Source organism: Mobula hypostoma, chromosome 21, assembly GCF_963921235.1.
Source record: "Mobula hypostoma chromosome 21, sMobHyp1.1, whole genome shotgun sequence".
Taxonomy (NCBI): domain Eukaryota; kingdom Metazoa; phylum Chordata; class Chondrichthyes; order Myliobatiformes; family Myliobatidae; genus Mobula; species Mobula hypostoma.
The window spans coordinates 19644514-19662437 of NC_086117.1; the positions used below are offsets into that span (position 1 = coordinate 19644514).

At 42.2% G+C, this 17924-nt stretch overlaps 1 protein-coding gene across 1 annotated transcript in view; it reads right to left on the minus strand.

The window, feature by feature from the left end:
• Positions 1–17924, minus strand: part of LOC134360082 (procollagen galactosyltransferase 1-like) — a 198020-nt gene that overhangs the window by 80555 nt on the left and 99541 nt on the right. Inside the window, exons 8-9 of the mRNA XM_063074163.1 lie at positions 16367–16699; positions 10035–10145 (exon numbers count right to left, since the gene is read on the minus strand). Coding sequence (XP_062930233.1) covers positions 10035–10145; positions 16367–16699 — 444 coding nt within the window. The remainder of the gene's footprint in view (positions 1–10034; positions 10146–16366; positions 16700–17924) is intronic.

Genomic DNA, 17924 nt, shown 5'->3' on the forward strand with positions numbered 1-17924 from the left:
TTCTGGCCCGTAGAATGGAAAATATCTTACCATCTATCATTTCTGACGATCAGACTGGTTTTATCAAAAATCAATATTCTCATTTTAATATTCGTCAATTATTAAATGTTATTTATTCTCCTTCTAAGGAGATATCGGAGTGTGTGATATCCTTAGACGCTGAGAAGGCTTTTGATCGGGTTGAATGGCACTATTTATTTAAAATCTTAGAAAAATTTAATTTTGGGTCCAACTTTATTCAATGGATTAAATTACTGTATTTATCCCCTTTTGCTCAGGTTCTTACTAATTCTCAGAATTCTAAACCACTTAAACTTCAATGTGGAACCAGACAAGGTTGCCATTTGAGTCCTTTGCTTTTTGATCTGGCTTTAGAACCTTCAGCTATTGCTTTTCAAGAATCTAATGATATCACGGATATTTTACAGAAGGGTACTATCCACAAAGTTTCACTTTATGCGGATGATTTATTGTTTTACATTTCTAATGTCAAAACCTCATTACCTTCTGTGCTTTCTTTACTATCTTGTTTTAGTCAGTTTTCTGGATATAAGCTGAACCTACAGAAGAGTGAACTTTTTCCTTTGAATATTTTGCCATTAACTGATATTAACCATCCTTTTAAAATTGTAAGAAACCAATTCACTTATTTGGATGTAACAATTACTAATTATAAATACTTATTTAAAGAAAATTTTCTAACTTTATTAAATTATATAAAAAGAACATTATCAAATTGGTTGCCCCTTTCGTTAACATTGATTGGCCAAATTAATTCTATTAAAATGAATGTTTTACCTAAATTTATATACCTCTTTCAGGCGTTACCCGTTTTTATTCCTAAATCCTTTTTTGACTCTCTGGACTCTATTTTATCCTCCTACATATGGGAAAATAAACATCCTCGACTGAATGAAGTCCATCTCCAGAAAGTTAAAAAGAATAGAAGCTTAGCTTTACCAAATTTTAGGTTTTATTACTGGGCAGCTAATATACAAAATCTCATGTTTTGGTTCTGCTATATTAACCACGAGGACTGTCCCGGGTGGGTTTCTTTAGAAGCTAACTTGGTTAATAAATTTTTTATTATCTCCCTATTGGGTTCTTCACTTCCTTTATCCTTAAGTAAGGTAACTGAAAATGTGCTAGTCAAACATACTTTGAGGATTTGGATACAATTTAGAAAATACGTTGGTTTATTGAGATTCTCCCTTTCTAGTTTCATTTAAAAATTTTTTTTTAAGCCTCCTGTGACTGATGTAGTCTTTAAACAATGAGGAAGATTGGGCATTACATGCTTCCGGGATCTGTTTGTGGGAGGAAGTCTTCGTTTGAACAATTGTCAACTAAATATAGTTTACCAAAAACTTACTTTTTTCTGTACTTACAAATTAGAGATTTTCTGCAATCTCAATTATATACATTTCCCAATAGACCTAATAAGAACATATTAGATGAAATTCTTTTTTTTTCTTTCTCTGGCCATATCTACATTCCCTTCTTGCTTTTTAACTGTTTTTAATGGAGGTCGGGTTTGAGGACGTAATTGTTTTAAGTTATTTAACTCTACTTGATACCTAGTTAGCCCATTGCTTTGCTTTGCTTTTTAGTTTAGTTGCACGGTGGGTTTTTTTTCCTTATTGACATATTTGAAAATTAATGTACTATTATATTACCTGGTTATTTTATATCTAAACTGCACTGTTTGTACTAACTTTTTTTTGTGTATTAATATCTCTTGTAAAGTTATATTGCAACTGTGTATCAGTGCCTATATGGTTTACCTTTTGTGTACTAATAAGTTTACCTTTTGTGTACTAATTCAATAAAAAGATTTAAAAAGAAATTCTTAATATGAAACCATTCTATAATGGTTCAATATCCAATATTTATGATATGTTGTTGGGAATGAGAAATGATTTAGACAAGATTAAAAATCTTTGGGAACAAGATTTACAGACCTTAATTTCTGAAGAAACTTGGAATGAGATTTTTAAATTGGTTAATACTTCATTATTATGTGCTCATCATTCCCTCCTACAATTTAAAGTGGTTCATAGGGCTTACATGACCAAGGATAAGTTATCTCATTTTTATAAGGATATATCTCCCTACTGTGATAGGTGTAACAATGGAGAAGCTTCACTTATTCACGTGTTTTGGATGTGCCCAATTCTTGGAAAATATTGAAAGGAAGTATTCCAAACTTTTTCTGTACTCTTTAAAGTAAATTTTGCTGAATCCTTTGACTGCCCTATTTGGTACTGTTTGAAGGAAAGATATCATTTTGAAGACATCTGATCTACACATTGTGGCTTTTATCTCTCTTATGGCTAGGAGGGCGCTTTTGTTTAAATGGAAGGATGCTGTTCCGCCTAATCATGCTCAGTGGTTACGGGATGTTATGGCATGTCTCAATTTAGAAAAGATTTGTTGTTCAATTTCTGAATCTAACCAAGATTTTCAAAATTTGTGGGGGCCGTTTTTAAATTATTTTCATAATCTTTGACTTCTTGTTAAAGTACAGAAATTGGTTAATAGCATATTTTATTATCTGATAGTTTTTTTTCTTTTTTCCCCCAAACAGCTTTGACTTTGGTAGTGGGTGTAGATCCTTTTTTTAATAAAATTGTTTATATCCTAATATACGAATTAATCTAATCCATATGAATATAGAGTAAGGAGTTCGTTAATGTAATTCAATATACTGTATCTGGTATTATTATGTTTTTTCTTTTGTTTTATAATATGTATTCTCTGGAACTCTGTACTCTTCTATATAGAAATCAATAAAAACTATTGGAAAAAGAAAGGAAAGAGTGCCCCCTCTACATCCACCTTGACTACAGCAGGAGTAAATTTTGCATGCTTTCCTGGAGTCAGAGTCCCTCTGACTCTGTCTTGCTTTTCTGAACTCCTTTGAGGATGAAGAATCTCTTGATGTTCCCCTAAATTGTTTCCAACCAGTGCATCAGGGAGCCAAAGAGGGGCTTCACAGTTCTCCAACCTACATGATCCCACTTTAATTCCTCATTGTTTTGGAGATCAATGATTTGACGTGCAAATTCCATGTACCTTCCCACAGCCTTTAGTCTTCCTATGAGATGAAAGTCAACCCAAAAGAATTACAAGGCAGTCAAACACCTTCACATTCAGTGCTAAATACAGCTCACATATTGACTCTCAGGGAAATGGAAGCTGCGGGTGAGGTAAAAACAGAATAGAAGTCTATAATGAATTGAGTGTGGGTAGTCAACATTCGAATGAGTAGAACTTATACGCGTGGTGTTCGGGAAGCTGACACAATGAATAAGGACTATCAGGACTGGCTGATGGTTTCACTGACAATGAAGTCATAGTAGTGGCTAACGTACGTGGGATAAGTTATTTGAAGCTTGGTACTATTTGAATACCAGGCGGATCAATTGGCTTTAGTGTAGAATAAACTAAAGAGTAATTATCTCAATCACAGCATAATTGATATAATTGATTCAAGTGTGGTTGTGATATTAGGCAAGGAGGAAGTTATTATTGTTCTTCACTTTCCCCAGGCCACTTGTGAAAAACAGGACAACAAACTTTACTGAAAAAATTCCCTCAGTAGCATTTTACGTTGGTTAAAATGATTCTCCAAGAATCACAATCCCTACAGAACTATTTGCATTCTTCTTAGATATGTAACCAACCATCGCCAGTTTCCCAACTCTATTCAATCGTCATGGCTATTCCTCGAGGTCGAGGGTGATGGTCTTTGTTCTGTTGATCTACTTATGGGCTCTCAAGTGGCTTATGAGCCATGAGTCCAATCTTGAATACCCAAAAGCCCGACAGAATGTCAGAAGAAAATTAGCTTTAACACAACGAACATGTGTTAGTGCATTAGTATATCAAAGCATAAAGTGAAATGTACCATTTGCATTAAATCAAATCAGCAAGGATTGTGCTGGGGGCTGCCCATATGTATCGCCATGCTTCCCGCACCGACGTAGCATGCTCACAACTCACTAACGCTAACCCGTACATCTGTGGAATATGGGAGGAAACCAGAGAACCCAGAAGAATCCCACGTGGTCACAGGGAGATTGTACAAACTCCTTACAGACAGTGGTGGGAATTGAACCCCGATCTTATAGCTGGCGCAGTAAAGCACTGCACTCACCACTATGCTACCATGCTGTGCACCCCCCACACACCACGCCCATTGACCAAACTAGCGGGGATAGTGAAACACACTCATGGTAACAGGCACCTCCACTTGAGTTTACGCAACAATGCAACAAACAATGCATTTTCATTTCTGCAATAAACTGTATTACATTTCCTGGACTTTCCAGCCTCAGGGAGTTAACAGGATGGATGTAAATCATCCAGGTGATTGTGTTTAAATTACAACCAGTAGAAGATGAAGGTGTTGCTTGTGTTACAATCAGCTCTGACATTTGCTCAAGGAAAAGTAAGTCATCTCAAAAAAGATTTAGCAGCTGGGGAATATAGAATTAAACCCAGGAGTGTTTTCACTTTTTCTTCAGGAGGTGACAATGTTCCTAGTAGATTTAGATAGTTGACATCTTGATGGGCTAAATAGTGAACACATCTGTGATTACATAGGAGGACTGGCAAGACAGCCAAGTAGGAAGGGGAATGGATAAATACAAGGGAAGCACTATATCCCAATGAGGTTTAGTTCTAGATCCACTTGGGATAGCAAATGACACACTCCACTGTAGATTTCGATGTACTAATGTACTAACACATGTTCGATGTGTTAAAGGTCATCGTGTTCTGGTATTACACTGGCTTAGTAATTTGGCAATGGTTGGAAATGATTAGTTAGTTAAGAGTTGTTTTAGTCACAAAGCCTCAGCCAGGACATGTGCGCACGTGTGCATGAGTGTGTGTTGATTTTTGTGAGATTTGGTTTTGTTGCATGCCCTTATCACAGATTCACACAGAAGAACAATCCAAGAATATTCTCTGCCCTCTCCCCGTAACCATGCCAGATTTTTTTTTCTTTCAGGTACTTACTGGTTATGAAAGAAAGAAGGATAAATTCAGTGGGGACTACCAAATCAATGAGGTTTAACTCCAGATGCACTTGGGAGTGGCAGCAAGTATGAGGTTCGAGCCAACAACCGGGACAGCTGGAAAACTAATCTCAGGTTCCACGGGGCCACCTCATGAGGGAGAATGAGGTAATGCAGAGTAGGTCCCAGTAAGCACAAGGTTACACAGGAGAAACTGTGAAATGAAACAGGGAAACCCGATGTAGCCACCGGATCACATACAGCCAAGAGAAAGGCAACAATCTTTTCACAAACACAAATAAGACAGACAAACACTGTTGTATCTTTCAAATCAAACTACATGGAAAACTTCAGCCATTTGAGTGTTTATCTGAGTCTTGAGTAATCAGTTCATATATGAATGCATTCCTTGTTCCCTGAGGAACACAGTTAAAGTGTGGTTAAGTTTGACCGTGGTCTCCGCTTCAGTCTGTACACTGAATTCCATAGCTTCAAACCCCTATTGAGTACAGAACTTTGTTCTCCCCCTTATCCTCAGTCTTATAAAAATGTTTAATCAGAATCTGGAATACTGTAAAGCTAGGAACTCACTGATGGAATACATGCTGTGTCCATAATGAACTGTTAAAAACAGCCCAAACAATATCTGTTCAGAAACTGCACAGAATGATTGCCAAATGCTACAAACATTCTCTCACCTACAACAATGAACCTACAGCAAAACAGAAAAAGACTCACGGGTCACTGATTTAACCTCCTAGTTGTTACCCCCAAGGTTTTATGATTAACGTGAAACCAGAACTCAGTTACTTAGTTAATTAGAGTAGCTTTAGTCACATTTGTGTGTATGTGTGTGTGTGTGTGAGAGAGAGAGAGAGAGAGAGATAGAGAGAGAGAGAGAGATAGATAGAGAGAGAGAGAGAGATAGATAGGCAGGACAGGATAGGATAGGATAGGATAGCCTGGTCTTACCACAGCTTCACACACAGGGGACCACCATTCAACCCACTGAATCATCTCAGTTCTACAAAAGCAAAATCCAGACAGTCCCAACCCTCTGCCATATTTTCTTCTCTTTCAGGTATTTATCCAATTCCCATGTGAAGACTATGAGTGAGTCTGTTCCACCAAGCCCCTGCACTGCACATTCCACACCACAACAACACAGAAAATCATATTCTCCAATGTTGCCAATGAACTTCACTCTAGGTCATCTGATTCTCGATTTCTGGTTTCCTTTTCAGACTGTCAAACTTTATGGTTCCACTGGGCCCCTTACCAAGTAGGGTGAAGGGCTTTAACCAGATTACAGTATTTGTTCTTGGGTAGCTTAATTCTCCTGGTGCTATAAATAACTAAGGTGAATAGAGGAAAGTTGAGGGGATATGTCAAACCTGGGATTTCTTTAGGCAGATTAGGAGCCTGGAATGCACTACAAGTGGTACATTAGGCTGGTAAATTAGGGAAATTTAAGAGACTCTTAGATAGCACAGAAAGAAAAAAAGACCATAAAACATAGGAGCAGAATTAGGCCACTCGGCCTATCAAGTCTATTCCATCATTCCATCATGGCTGATTTATTACCCCTCACAACCCTACTCTCCTGCCTTCTCCCCGTCACCTTTGACATCCTGACTAATCAATAAGCTATCAAACTCCACTTTAAATACACTTAATGACTTGGCCTCCAAAGTCATCTGTGGCAATGAATTTCACAGATTCACCACCCCCTGGCTAAAGAAACTCCTTCTCATCTCTGTTTTAAATGCACATCCCTCTATTCTGAGGCTGTGTCCTCTGGTCCCAGACGCACTCACAATAGGAAACATCCTCTCCACATCGACTCTCTCTAGGCCTTTCAATATTACATAGGTTTCAATGAGGGGCCCACAGTACAGGGGCCCGAGTACAGGCCCGAGCCATTAGACTCCACCCATACATTAACCCTTGCATTCCCAGAATCATTCTCGTGAACCTCCTTTGGACCCTCTCCAATGCCAGCACATCTTTTCTTAGATAAGGGGCCCAAAGCTACTCACAATACTCAAAAATGTGGTCTGACCAATACCTTATAGAGCCTCAGCATTACATCCTCGCTCTTACAAGAAACCAATCCCTCTGCAGATTCCCTGCTCCCTCAACACTACCTGCCACTCCACCCATCTTTGTATCGCCTACAAACTTGGCCACAGAGCCATCAATTCCATTTTCCAAATCATTGATTGACATTTAATGTGAAAAGAAGGCCCCCTTTATTCCCACTCTGTCTCTTGCCAGTCAGCCAATCTTCTATCCATGCTAGTATCCTTCCTGTAATACCATGGACTCTCCGCTTGTTAGGCAGCCTCATGTGTGAGAGCTCGTCCATGGCCTTCTGAAAGTCCGGGTAATCAACATCCACTTACTCTCCTTTGTCTATCCTGCCTGTTATTTCCTCAAAGAATTCCAACAGATTTTTCAGGCAATATTTCCTTCAGGAAATCATGCTGACTTTGTACTACTTTATCACTCACCTCTATGTACCCCCGAAACTTCATCTTTAATAACAGCTTCCCAACTACTGAAGTCAGGCTAACTGGCCTACAATTTTCTTTCTTCTGCCTCCCTTTCTTTTTAAAAAGTCGAGTGACATCTGCAATTTTCCAGTCCTCCGGAACCTTTCCAGAATCCAGTGATTCTTGAAAGATCATTACTAAGGCCTCCACAATCTCCTCAGCTACCACATTCAGAGTCCTGTGGTGTAGTCCATCTGGTCCCAGGGCTTTCAACTTTCCAAGCACCTCTCCTTAGTAACAGCAAAAACTCACACTGCTTCCTGACACTCGTGAATTTCCTGCATACTGTTAGTACCTTCCAAAATGAAAACTGGTGTAAAATACTTAATAAACTCATCTGCCATTTCTTTGTCCCCTATTACTATCTCTCCAGTGTCACTTTCCAGTGGTCCAGTATCCACTCTCACTCTCTTTTACTCTTTATATATCTGAAAAAACTTTTGGTATCCTGGTCTGAGCTACTGAGTTCTTCCAGTATTTTGTGTACGTTGTTATATTATTGGCTAGCTTACCTTCCTAATTCAATTTTTCTCTCCTTACGGTTTTTTCAGTTGCCTTGTTTTTTTAAAAAAGCTTCCCAATCTTCTAATTTCCTACTAACTTTTGCTCTATTATATGCCCTCTCTTCTGTTTTTATTCTGTCTTTGACTTCCCTGGTCAGCGGCAGTTGCCTTATCGTTGGAATGTATCTGTCCTGTGCCTTCTGAATTAACCCCAGAAGCTCCAGCCAGTGTTGATCTGCCATCATCCCTCATAATGTCTCTTTGGCCACCTCCGCTCTCATGGCTCTGTAATTCCCTTTACTGCACTGTAATACTGATGCATCAGACTTTAGTTTCTCCCTCTCAAACTGCAGGGTGAGTTCTATCATATTGTAAAGGGCTTTAGGCTCGGTAGGGTTGGACTGATCGTGGAGTTAAAGGGTCATCATAACATTGTGGGCCGAAGGGCTTGTGTGATGCTGTACTGCTCTATGGTAACAATGAGGATTTTCTATATTTATTTCGTCATTTGTCTCTGAGTTGATGACATCATCTCTATGGGAACCAGCTGCCCTCAACAGAGAAAGCGAGAAGGACTGCTCTACGCAGTCAGTGAAGCTGTGAACCATACTGACACTCACCACCAGCTCGCTTCCCATTCTCCGCCAACCAGTCAAATTCACACAACGTGCCACATCTCGTTACTCCATTCTAACTCTCACAGGAAAGACTGAAGTCAGTGATTGGGGGCAAGCAGATAGGAAAGTCTTTTCTCCCCCCAGGAACGATCGTCTCAAGCTGCCTCTTTCCACAGACCCTAATTCAAAATCAAATGGTTTGCATGACAACCTCAACTTCCCGCACAAGAGAAATACACGAAAGCTGCAGGCAGCGTAATATCAATTGCAGCTGTGCAGGCTTTCTATCTGTTCCTCCAGGGTGCCCACCACAATCCTCACTGATTTGGTTTGACCCAAATGACGCATTTCACTGTATGTTTCGATGCACACAGTGACAAATAAGGCTAATATTTAGGAGCAGAACTAGGCGATTCAGCCTGTAGTCTGTTCTACCATTCGATGTTGACTGATTTATTCCCCCCACCTCATTCTTCTGCCTTCTCCCTGCAACCTTTGACACCCTTGATAATGGACTTAACAATAAGAAAAGTAATAAGAATACTAATTATGGACTTAAACATACTGGGTGGCAGAACACAACATCAAGAGCCAATGGGCCTTCAGTAGAGAATCTAACAGCTGCTCCATGCAGTCTGGCTGAACTTCGATTTAAAGCGGGTTGCAGTTCAGCAGGAAAAGCTTCAAGCATGTCCTGACCACAAGTGCCAGGCATCACAATCCTTCATGCATATGCTGCAGCAGGCTCAGGTTGTTTACAATAATTCGGGTGGGGCTAGGGGAGCAAAAATTCCTCAATTTCTGCCTAGTAAGTGCCTCTCTCCCACAATGCCCCCACCCTGCTGTGGAACAGCAGCCGAGTTTGAATCGTCTCCCAGCCAGGGAGTGGCTGATGCACTCTGTATGCTCGCCCGATGATTCAACCATTAATCTCAGTGTTGTTTGTGTGAGACCTTGTTATGTGTGACTTGGCTGCTGTCGGTTCATTGTGAAGTGCTATGGGATGTGCTGGACTGTGAGTGGTGCTAAATAAACACAAACTCCAGCCTTGTTTAACCTTTTGTGAGCTCAGGCAAAAGAGAAAACAATACGAACACTGACTGCTCACTTAGAGGGTTATCCCACCCTGTCATTTTGACACAATTTACCACATGGAAATTGTATTACCAATTTACCAGGAGGGAATCGTGTCCCAAGGATTGGGAATCCAGCAGAGTTGCGGGGGGTGGGACTTGGCCCTGAGCCAGGTTATACTCGGCAAGTTTAACCCTAATACTATCACCAAAAGCCAGCTCCAGTCAGGAAGCTGGGTGAACAGCAGACACAGAAACATACCTTGGTTCATCCATTGGCCGCCACTCTACGTAGTGGTAAAACCTCTGGACACCGATGAGCCACTCTCTGAGGATGGCAGTCGTGTTGTCTATGTTATGATCAGTTGCCACCCTAAAAGAAAGACATCCGATTTGAAACAGACAATGTACACAGCTGGCTGTGCAGTAAGGCCAGAGGGACAACTATGAAACTCAGAAGTTACAATATAAACATCTACCACTTGAATAACTATCCTTTGGGAAAAGGACCTTTCCGGACTTTCACAATCTGGATCACCAGCTCCACCTTTTGGCTGTTAATTGCTGCCTGATACCCTGTAAGATTTTTCTGGCCTGCTGAGGTTAGTCTCTTCATTACTGTTAGCTGTGACTTCAGCAGACATTTTCTTAAAAAAGGTTTATATACATACAGTCAGTGGCCACTTTATTGGGTATCTCCGGTATCTAATTAGATTAGATTAGATTCAACTTTATTGTCATTGTGCCGAGAACAGATACTAAGCCAATGAAATGCATTTAGCATCTGACCAGAAATGCAAAGAATAGTGTTATTTACAAAATAACTGCAAATTAAAAAAGTGCTACAGCACACAAATATAAAAGTACTGAGACAGTACAATACAGATGCAATATTGCTTAGCGCTGTAGCCACCAAATGTATGTTCATAGATGTCTGCTGCTGTAGCCTAACCACTTCAAGGTTTGACATATTGTGCATTCAGAGATGCTGTTCTATACATTAACGTTATAATGTATGGCCACTTGAGTTACCACTGCTTTCCTGTCAGCTTTAACCATTCTCCTCTGATCTCTCTCATTAAGGTGGTGTTTTTACCACAGAAATGCTGCTCACTGGACGTTCTTGTTTTTTGTACCATTCTCTGTAAACTCTGGGGACTGTTGTGCGTGAAAATCCCAGAAGATCAGCAGCTTCTGAGATGCTCAAACCACCCGGTCTGGGACCAACAACCCTTCCACAGTCAAAATCGCTTAGATCACATTCCTTCCCCATTCTGACGTTTGGTCCGAACAACAACTGAACCTGTTGATTTTGTCTGCAGGCTTTGATGCATTGAGTTGCCGCCACATGATTAGACACTTGCGTTAAGGAGCAGATGTACAGGTGCATCTAATGAAGTAACCATGATGGAATGCATATAAAATGTGTAAATTTAGAAACAGACTGTACAGAAAATTCAACTTCAGATTAAAGCATGACCATGCTCGTTCTGCTACCCACTGGTCCTCAAAGGCTTCCAGGGAACCAACGGGCACAACATGCTCTCTCTCCAAGGACACCTGGGCACAGAGAATTCCTGCCTGAAGTTTAAGTTTAACAATTCCTCCATTAAGTTTTCTCCATCTCTCTACTTTAAAACACTCTTTACAGGTTTCACACTGACACCGATTGACACCTGGGTTCAATCTGGACGCTGGGGGGGGTGGGGGTGTGTGTGTGTGTGTGTGTGTGTGTGTGTGTGTGTGTGTGTGTGTGTGTGTCCATTCTCTCTGTAGTTACCTGGGTTCTGGATTCTTCCAGGTTCTCTGGTTTCCTCCCATGTTCCAAAGGTGTGCAGACTGGTAATTTAATTGGCTACTCTAACCTGACCCTAGTAGAGTGGTTGAGTCTGGGAGTGAGGGGTGTTGATGAGAATGTGCAGAGAATAAAACGGTATTATTGTAAATGGTCAATGCAGATAGACTGAAGGGCATGTTTCCGTGCTGTACCTCTATGACTCTATGGCATCTACAACCTACAGTTTCACTTGTTCTCCTATCACCTTTTGTAATTGTTTCCGCCCGTCACACCAATGGCGTTTAGGACAGCAATGAAGGTCCTCCATTTCAGTCTGTCCAAACCGTCACACACGAATGTTGAAGGTTCTTCATTGCTGTTTCTGTAACAACATTTTTTTTGCTAGTCAGTGTTGTTCGCCCTAAGCTGAACCTCCTAACTTGGAGGACTGGTGGACCTCTCATAGTCTGGTCTCTACCCTTTGACCTGTTTGGCATGGGTAACCCTACCAACAGCCAAAGCACAAAGCCCTGACTCTAACCAACATAGCTCTTCAGGTCACTGAGGCACGCAAGCCTCCAAACCCTATGACAAGATTGTGGTACTCTTGAAGGTCACCTTTTGTAAGTTATTGTCAAATTTTGATTGCTAACTGTTCCTGTGAAACTCCTCGGGACATTAAAGGCACTATTGTAAAAAAATGGAAGCTGTTGAACCATCCGAGCAAGCTCCCAACTACCTGTAATCACTTAAAGACACAATTTTCTGACACCTCTCTCTCTCTCACATCAAGGTACCTGAGATTGGGCAATAAACCCTGGCAATGTGCAGTCCTAAACAATGTATATTATAAAGCAGTGATTAATGTTCGTAAGCGTGAGGAGTTGTAGGAATGAGTTGCCAAACCTCAGCTCTGTAAGATGTGAAATGTTCTGCAAGCTTTTAATATTTTTGAAAATGCGAACCTCCATGATAGAATTAGGCTCCTAAGATAATACCATAATATTCATCACAAGATTTATTGGCCAAACTAGTAAACAGTTGGGATTTAGATTAACCCCTGGTTAACCCCTTCGTACCGGATGCAGCGATTCTGATCGATGGGTTTACCATACACTGTCAGGATAGATCTATAGAGTCTCTCACAAGCAGAGGTGGAGGAGTATGCCTCATGATCACCTCTTCTTGGTGCACAAATATATCAGTGCTGTCCCAATTCTGCTTACCAGACCTGGAATATCTAGCAGTAAAGTGCCGTCCTTTTTACCTACCGTGGGAGCTCTCCGGGGTCAATTTGGTAGCAGTTTACATTCCACCTCCGGCCAATGTCAAGCAGGCTTTAGATGATCTGAGCCATGGGATCAACATGCACGAAATAGCGCACACTAATGCCTTCACCATTGTTTTGGGGGATTTCATCCAGGCCAGTCTGAAAAAAATCACTAAGCGACTAACATCGACAGATCACTTGCAATACCAGAGGAAACAACATGCTGGGCCATTGCTATACTACCATCAAGAATGCCTACCGTGCTATTCCACGCCCTCACTTCGGGAAATCTGATCATCTAACTGTACTTCAACTCCCCGAGTATGGGCAGAGACTGAAGACTGCAGCACCAGTAGTGAGGACCAAGAAGGTTTGGACAAGCGAAGCACAGAAGTGCCTACAGAACTGCTTTGAATCGGTGGACTGAACTGTATTCAGGGATTCATCTTCGAACCTGGATGAGTATGCCGCAGTTGTTACCGACTTCATTAAATCCTGTGAGGATGAGTGTGTGCCTACAAAGACTTACTGTACATTCCCAAACCAAAAGCCATGGATGAACCAGGAGGTCTGTCATCTGCTGAAGGCCAGATCTGTGGCATTCAAGTCTGGCGACCCAGGTCTGTACCAGAAAACCAGGTATGATTTGTGGAGGGCTATTTCAAGGGCAAAGAAACAATTTCAAAAGAGGTTAGAGGCGATATCAGATGCACGGCAACTCTGGAAGGGTCTGCAAGACATTACTTCCTACAAAGCGAAACCCAATAGCATGAATGGCAGTGATGTTTGACTACCAGATGAACTCAACGCCTTTTATGCACGCTTTGAAAGGGAGAATACAACTACAGCTGTGAAGATCCCTGCTGCACCTGATGATGCTGCGATCTTCGTCTCAGAAGCCGATGTCAGGCTATCTTTAAAGAGAGTGAATCCTTGCAAGGCGGAAGGTCCCGATGGAGTACCTGGTAAGGCTCTGAAAACCTGTGCCAACCAACTGGCGGGGAGTATTCAAGGACATTTTCAACCCCTCACTACTACGGGCAGAAGTTCCCACTAGCTTCAAAAGGGCAACAATTATACCAGTGCCTAAGAAGAATAATGTGAGCTGCCTTAATGACTGTCGCCGGGTAGCACTCACATCGACAGTGATGAAATGCTTTGAGAGGTTGGTCATGACTAGACTGAACTCCTGCCTCAGCAAGGAACTGGACCATCGCAATTTGCCTATCGCCACAGTAGGTCAACGCCAGACGCAATCTCAGTGTCTCTCCACACGGCTTTAGACCACTTGGACAATACAAGCACCTACGTCAGGATGTTGTTCATCGACGATAGCTCAGTATTTAATACCATCATTCCCAGAATCCTGATTGAGAAGTTACAGAACCTGGGCCTCTGTACCTCCCTCTGCAATTGGATCCTGAACTCCCTAACCGGAAGACCATAATCTGTGTGGATTGGTGACAACATCTCCTCCTCACTGACGATCAACACTGGCGCATCTCAGGGGTGTGTGCTTAGCCCACTGTTCTACTCTCTATATACACGTGACTGTGTGGCTAGGCAGAGATCAAATGCCATCTATAAATTTGCTGATGATACAACCATCGTTGGTAGAATCTCAGATGTTGATAAAAGGGCATACGGGAGTGAGTTATGCCAACTAGTGGAGTGGTGCCACAACAACAACTTGGCATTCAATGGTAGGATGAAGGAACACATATCAATCTTCATAGAGGGATCAGTAGTGGAGAGAGTGAGCAGTTTCAAGTTCCTGGGTGTCAAGACCTCTGAGGATCTAACCTGGTCCCAACATATTGACATAGTCATAAAGAAGAAAGCGGCTATACTTCATTAGGAGTTTTAAGTGATTTGGCATGTCAACAAACACACTCAAAAACTTCTTTAGTTGTACCGTAGAAACCATTCTGACAGGCTGCATCACTGTCTGGTATGGAGGGGCTACTGCACAGGACCGAAAGAAGCTGCAGAAGGTTGTAAATCTAGTCAACTCCATCTGCGGTACTAGCCTACAAGTACCCAGGGCTTCTGTAGGGAGCGGTGTCTCAGAAAGGCAGCGTCCATTATTAAGGACCTCCAGCACCCAAGGCATGCCTTTTTCTCACTGTTACCATCAGGTAGGAGGTACAGAAGCCTGAGGGCACACACTCAGCGATTCAGGAACAGCTTCTTCCCCTCTGCCATCCGATTCCTAAATGGACATTGAATCTTTGGGACACTACCTCACTTTTTTTAAATATACAGTATTTCTGCGTTTGCATGTTTTTTTAAATCTGTTCAATATTCGTATACTGTAATTGGTTTACTTGTTCATTTATTTTATTTTATTTATTTTTCTCAGCTAGATTAGGTATTGCATTGAACTGCTGCTGCAAAGTTAACAAATTTCACACGCCATGATAATAAACCCGATTAAGTAGTATTGGGACAGTGTAGACATACCAACAGAGGATCAGTAGTCTATTGAAGCCATAGATTTAGAGAAATAAAATTGCCACTCAAATCTGTGGCTGGAACATTAAGCGGCCCAGCCAATGCTCCTAAATCCAAGTGTCTGGAATATTCCTGTTTGAGTTTCCACATGCACAATGTGTACAAACTCTACAACTGCACAACTGACAGGTCATCTGCCAATTCTTGGTACATGCTCCTGCACTTGACATGTCTGATGGGAAGAGTGACTCTTTACCAGCTCAATCCCCTTCATTCTGTACCACCTGCAGCAGGTACACCTCACTGAAACGGAGCACTTTGCCCGGCTGATGATACCTCAAACTCAACTCTGCACTGTTAGCCAGCCATTGACAACAGAAACTGCAGTTCATCATCTGGACTTTCTGCTACTTGGGACCACAATGTTCCCAACAATGTCACTCTGCCATTGAAAAACAGCGTGAAATTTGAAGGAGGGGTGGTTCCATGTTAAATTCATTCAAATTACTAGTCTGATCTCAGTTAAATTGTTGGATTTCACCTTTCTCAGGTAGATCAATAAATTGAAACCCATTAATCAGACTCCTAGTTAGAAGCCAGCCATCTCATGGCACTGGACTGAATAAGATCTCAGGGTGTTTCCTCAGTCAATACAGATGACCTGACTGGTATTGGGATCTTGTTCCCCAGTTGTGGATTGCCACATTTCAAAACCAACTTTTCTTCAGGGCAGTGAGGCGCCCTGGGACGTCCAGCTCCCCTCAAAAAACAGCCCCGTAGGCGTTGAGGATGAAGCAATGAGGGTGCTTCATTTGCTCTAGAGAGGAGCACAGGGGGCCAATCAGGTCCGGCAATTTGCGCCAGGAAACGTTAACTCGTCGCTGGATGACGATAATGGTATCTACAATTGAATAGGGCAGTACACAAAGACTGTTCTTTCCCTTCAGGCACCGAGTTTTGGTTTGAACGTCCACAGCTGAACCGAGATGGCTACAAACACTTGTAGAAAAAGTATTCCAATTATAGGGGGTGTATCGTCGCCCGCGTTTCTAGGCTTAATCAGTGGTATGACTCTGACCCCAACCCCACTCACCAGATGGAGATCCGGTCCTTCGGGTAGTCCAGTCTGTCGAGAGCCCCCAGGTAATAGGGCAGGGTGTGGGCCGAATTCCTGGCTATGATGGCGATCAGCACGGTGGGGCTCTGCAGCGGCGACTCCAAGGGCTGCCGCTCCTCGGAGAAGTAGGCGGTGGTAGTGAGTGGTCGGGACAGGAGGGTCAGGAACAGCGCCGCGCAAACGGCCATCCTTTCGCGCTCTCCCCGCACTCTGGCGCTGCCCGTATCCCCAGGAGCGGGTCGGGACGCGTCAGCAAGCGGGGCAGGGGCAGGGGCAGGGGCGGGGGTGGAGACAAAAAAGCGCTGGAGACTACGGAAAGTTCGCAGAGGCGGAGCCGAGGGAGAAACCAGAGAACAAAACTCAGGGGAAAAGTGACTTTATTGCTAAGAAAACAAAAGAGAGGCACATGTTAACCCTGTAGTTCAGAAAGTCTCCCCGAAAGGGGAAAAAGAAATAGTATCATTCTTTTCAGCTTACCTGAAAAAGTGGTTTTAAATTCAAATATGTTCCTCTCAAGTCAGTGCGTTAAACCTACAGGGAACTGACTGGGCTTCAGACAGGAAGAGGCCAGGGTGGATCTCAAAAACTTTAAATTTTAAAAGCGACTTTCTCGAATGCTTTCCAGACGATGAACTATGCTTCAAAGAGGGAAACGCGAACAGTGCACTGGAAGCTTCCATAAACAGTGAAGCGACCGGGTCCATTGGCATTTGAAGCGTGGGGTGAAAATATATTGCACTGGGTTTAAACACAAGATATTCTAATAAATGCTGAAACTGCAGAGTAACACATACAAATTGCTAGCGGAACTCAATGTTAGCGTCTATGGAAATGAATTAACCACCGTTGTTTTGCGCCAAGATTCTTTACCAGGATCGGAAAGGAAGGGAAAAGAAGCCAGAAGTTTGGAGTGGGGGGATGGAGGGGAGGGAAAGAGTACAAGCCGGCAGGTGATGTGTGAAGCCAGGTTTGGAGGAAAGTAGGTGGGCGTGGGATGAAGAAAGAAGCTGGGTGATGGTAGGTAGGGAAGGTAAAGGGTGCATTGGGTGCCTGTATTGTCACACGCAGACAATGTAACTAGCTTTTTTTTAGTCCAGGACAGGGATGTGATGGGTCTGGGGAATGTTGGATCTGTTGGGCAATGATGGTCTGCATAATCAAATAGCCCACTTGTGTACATTGTCCAATTTCACACCTGCTTAAATGGTTATTTGGTCAGACAGCTTTCACCTTACGGAATTGGAACTCAAACTGCTCATGCAAGGAATATTTTCTGCAACTTAAAAATTAAGAATTCTGTTATGAATGCTCATTAATAAATGTGCAGCGGTTTTAAACAGGCCAGGGAAGTTAAAGGACTCACTTGTATTGCATGAGTCAACACCAGGTAATGGGTAACGTGATTTTGAATTAGACTTCTTGACAGCTACTTGTTGAGAATTGTGAGGGCGAGGGTTATCGAGGGACTCTGCCCAATGGAAGCTGACTAGGCCATTTGGTCTGCGTGTAAAGGGCCAGTAGATGCTGTAGAGCT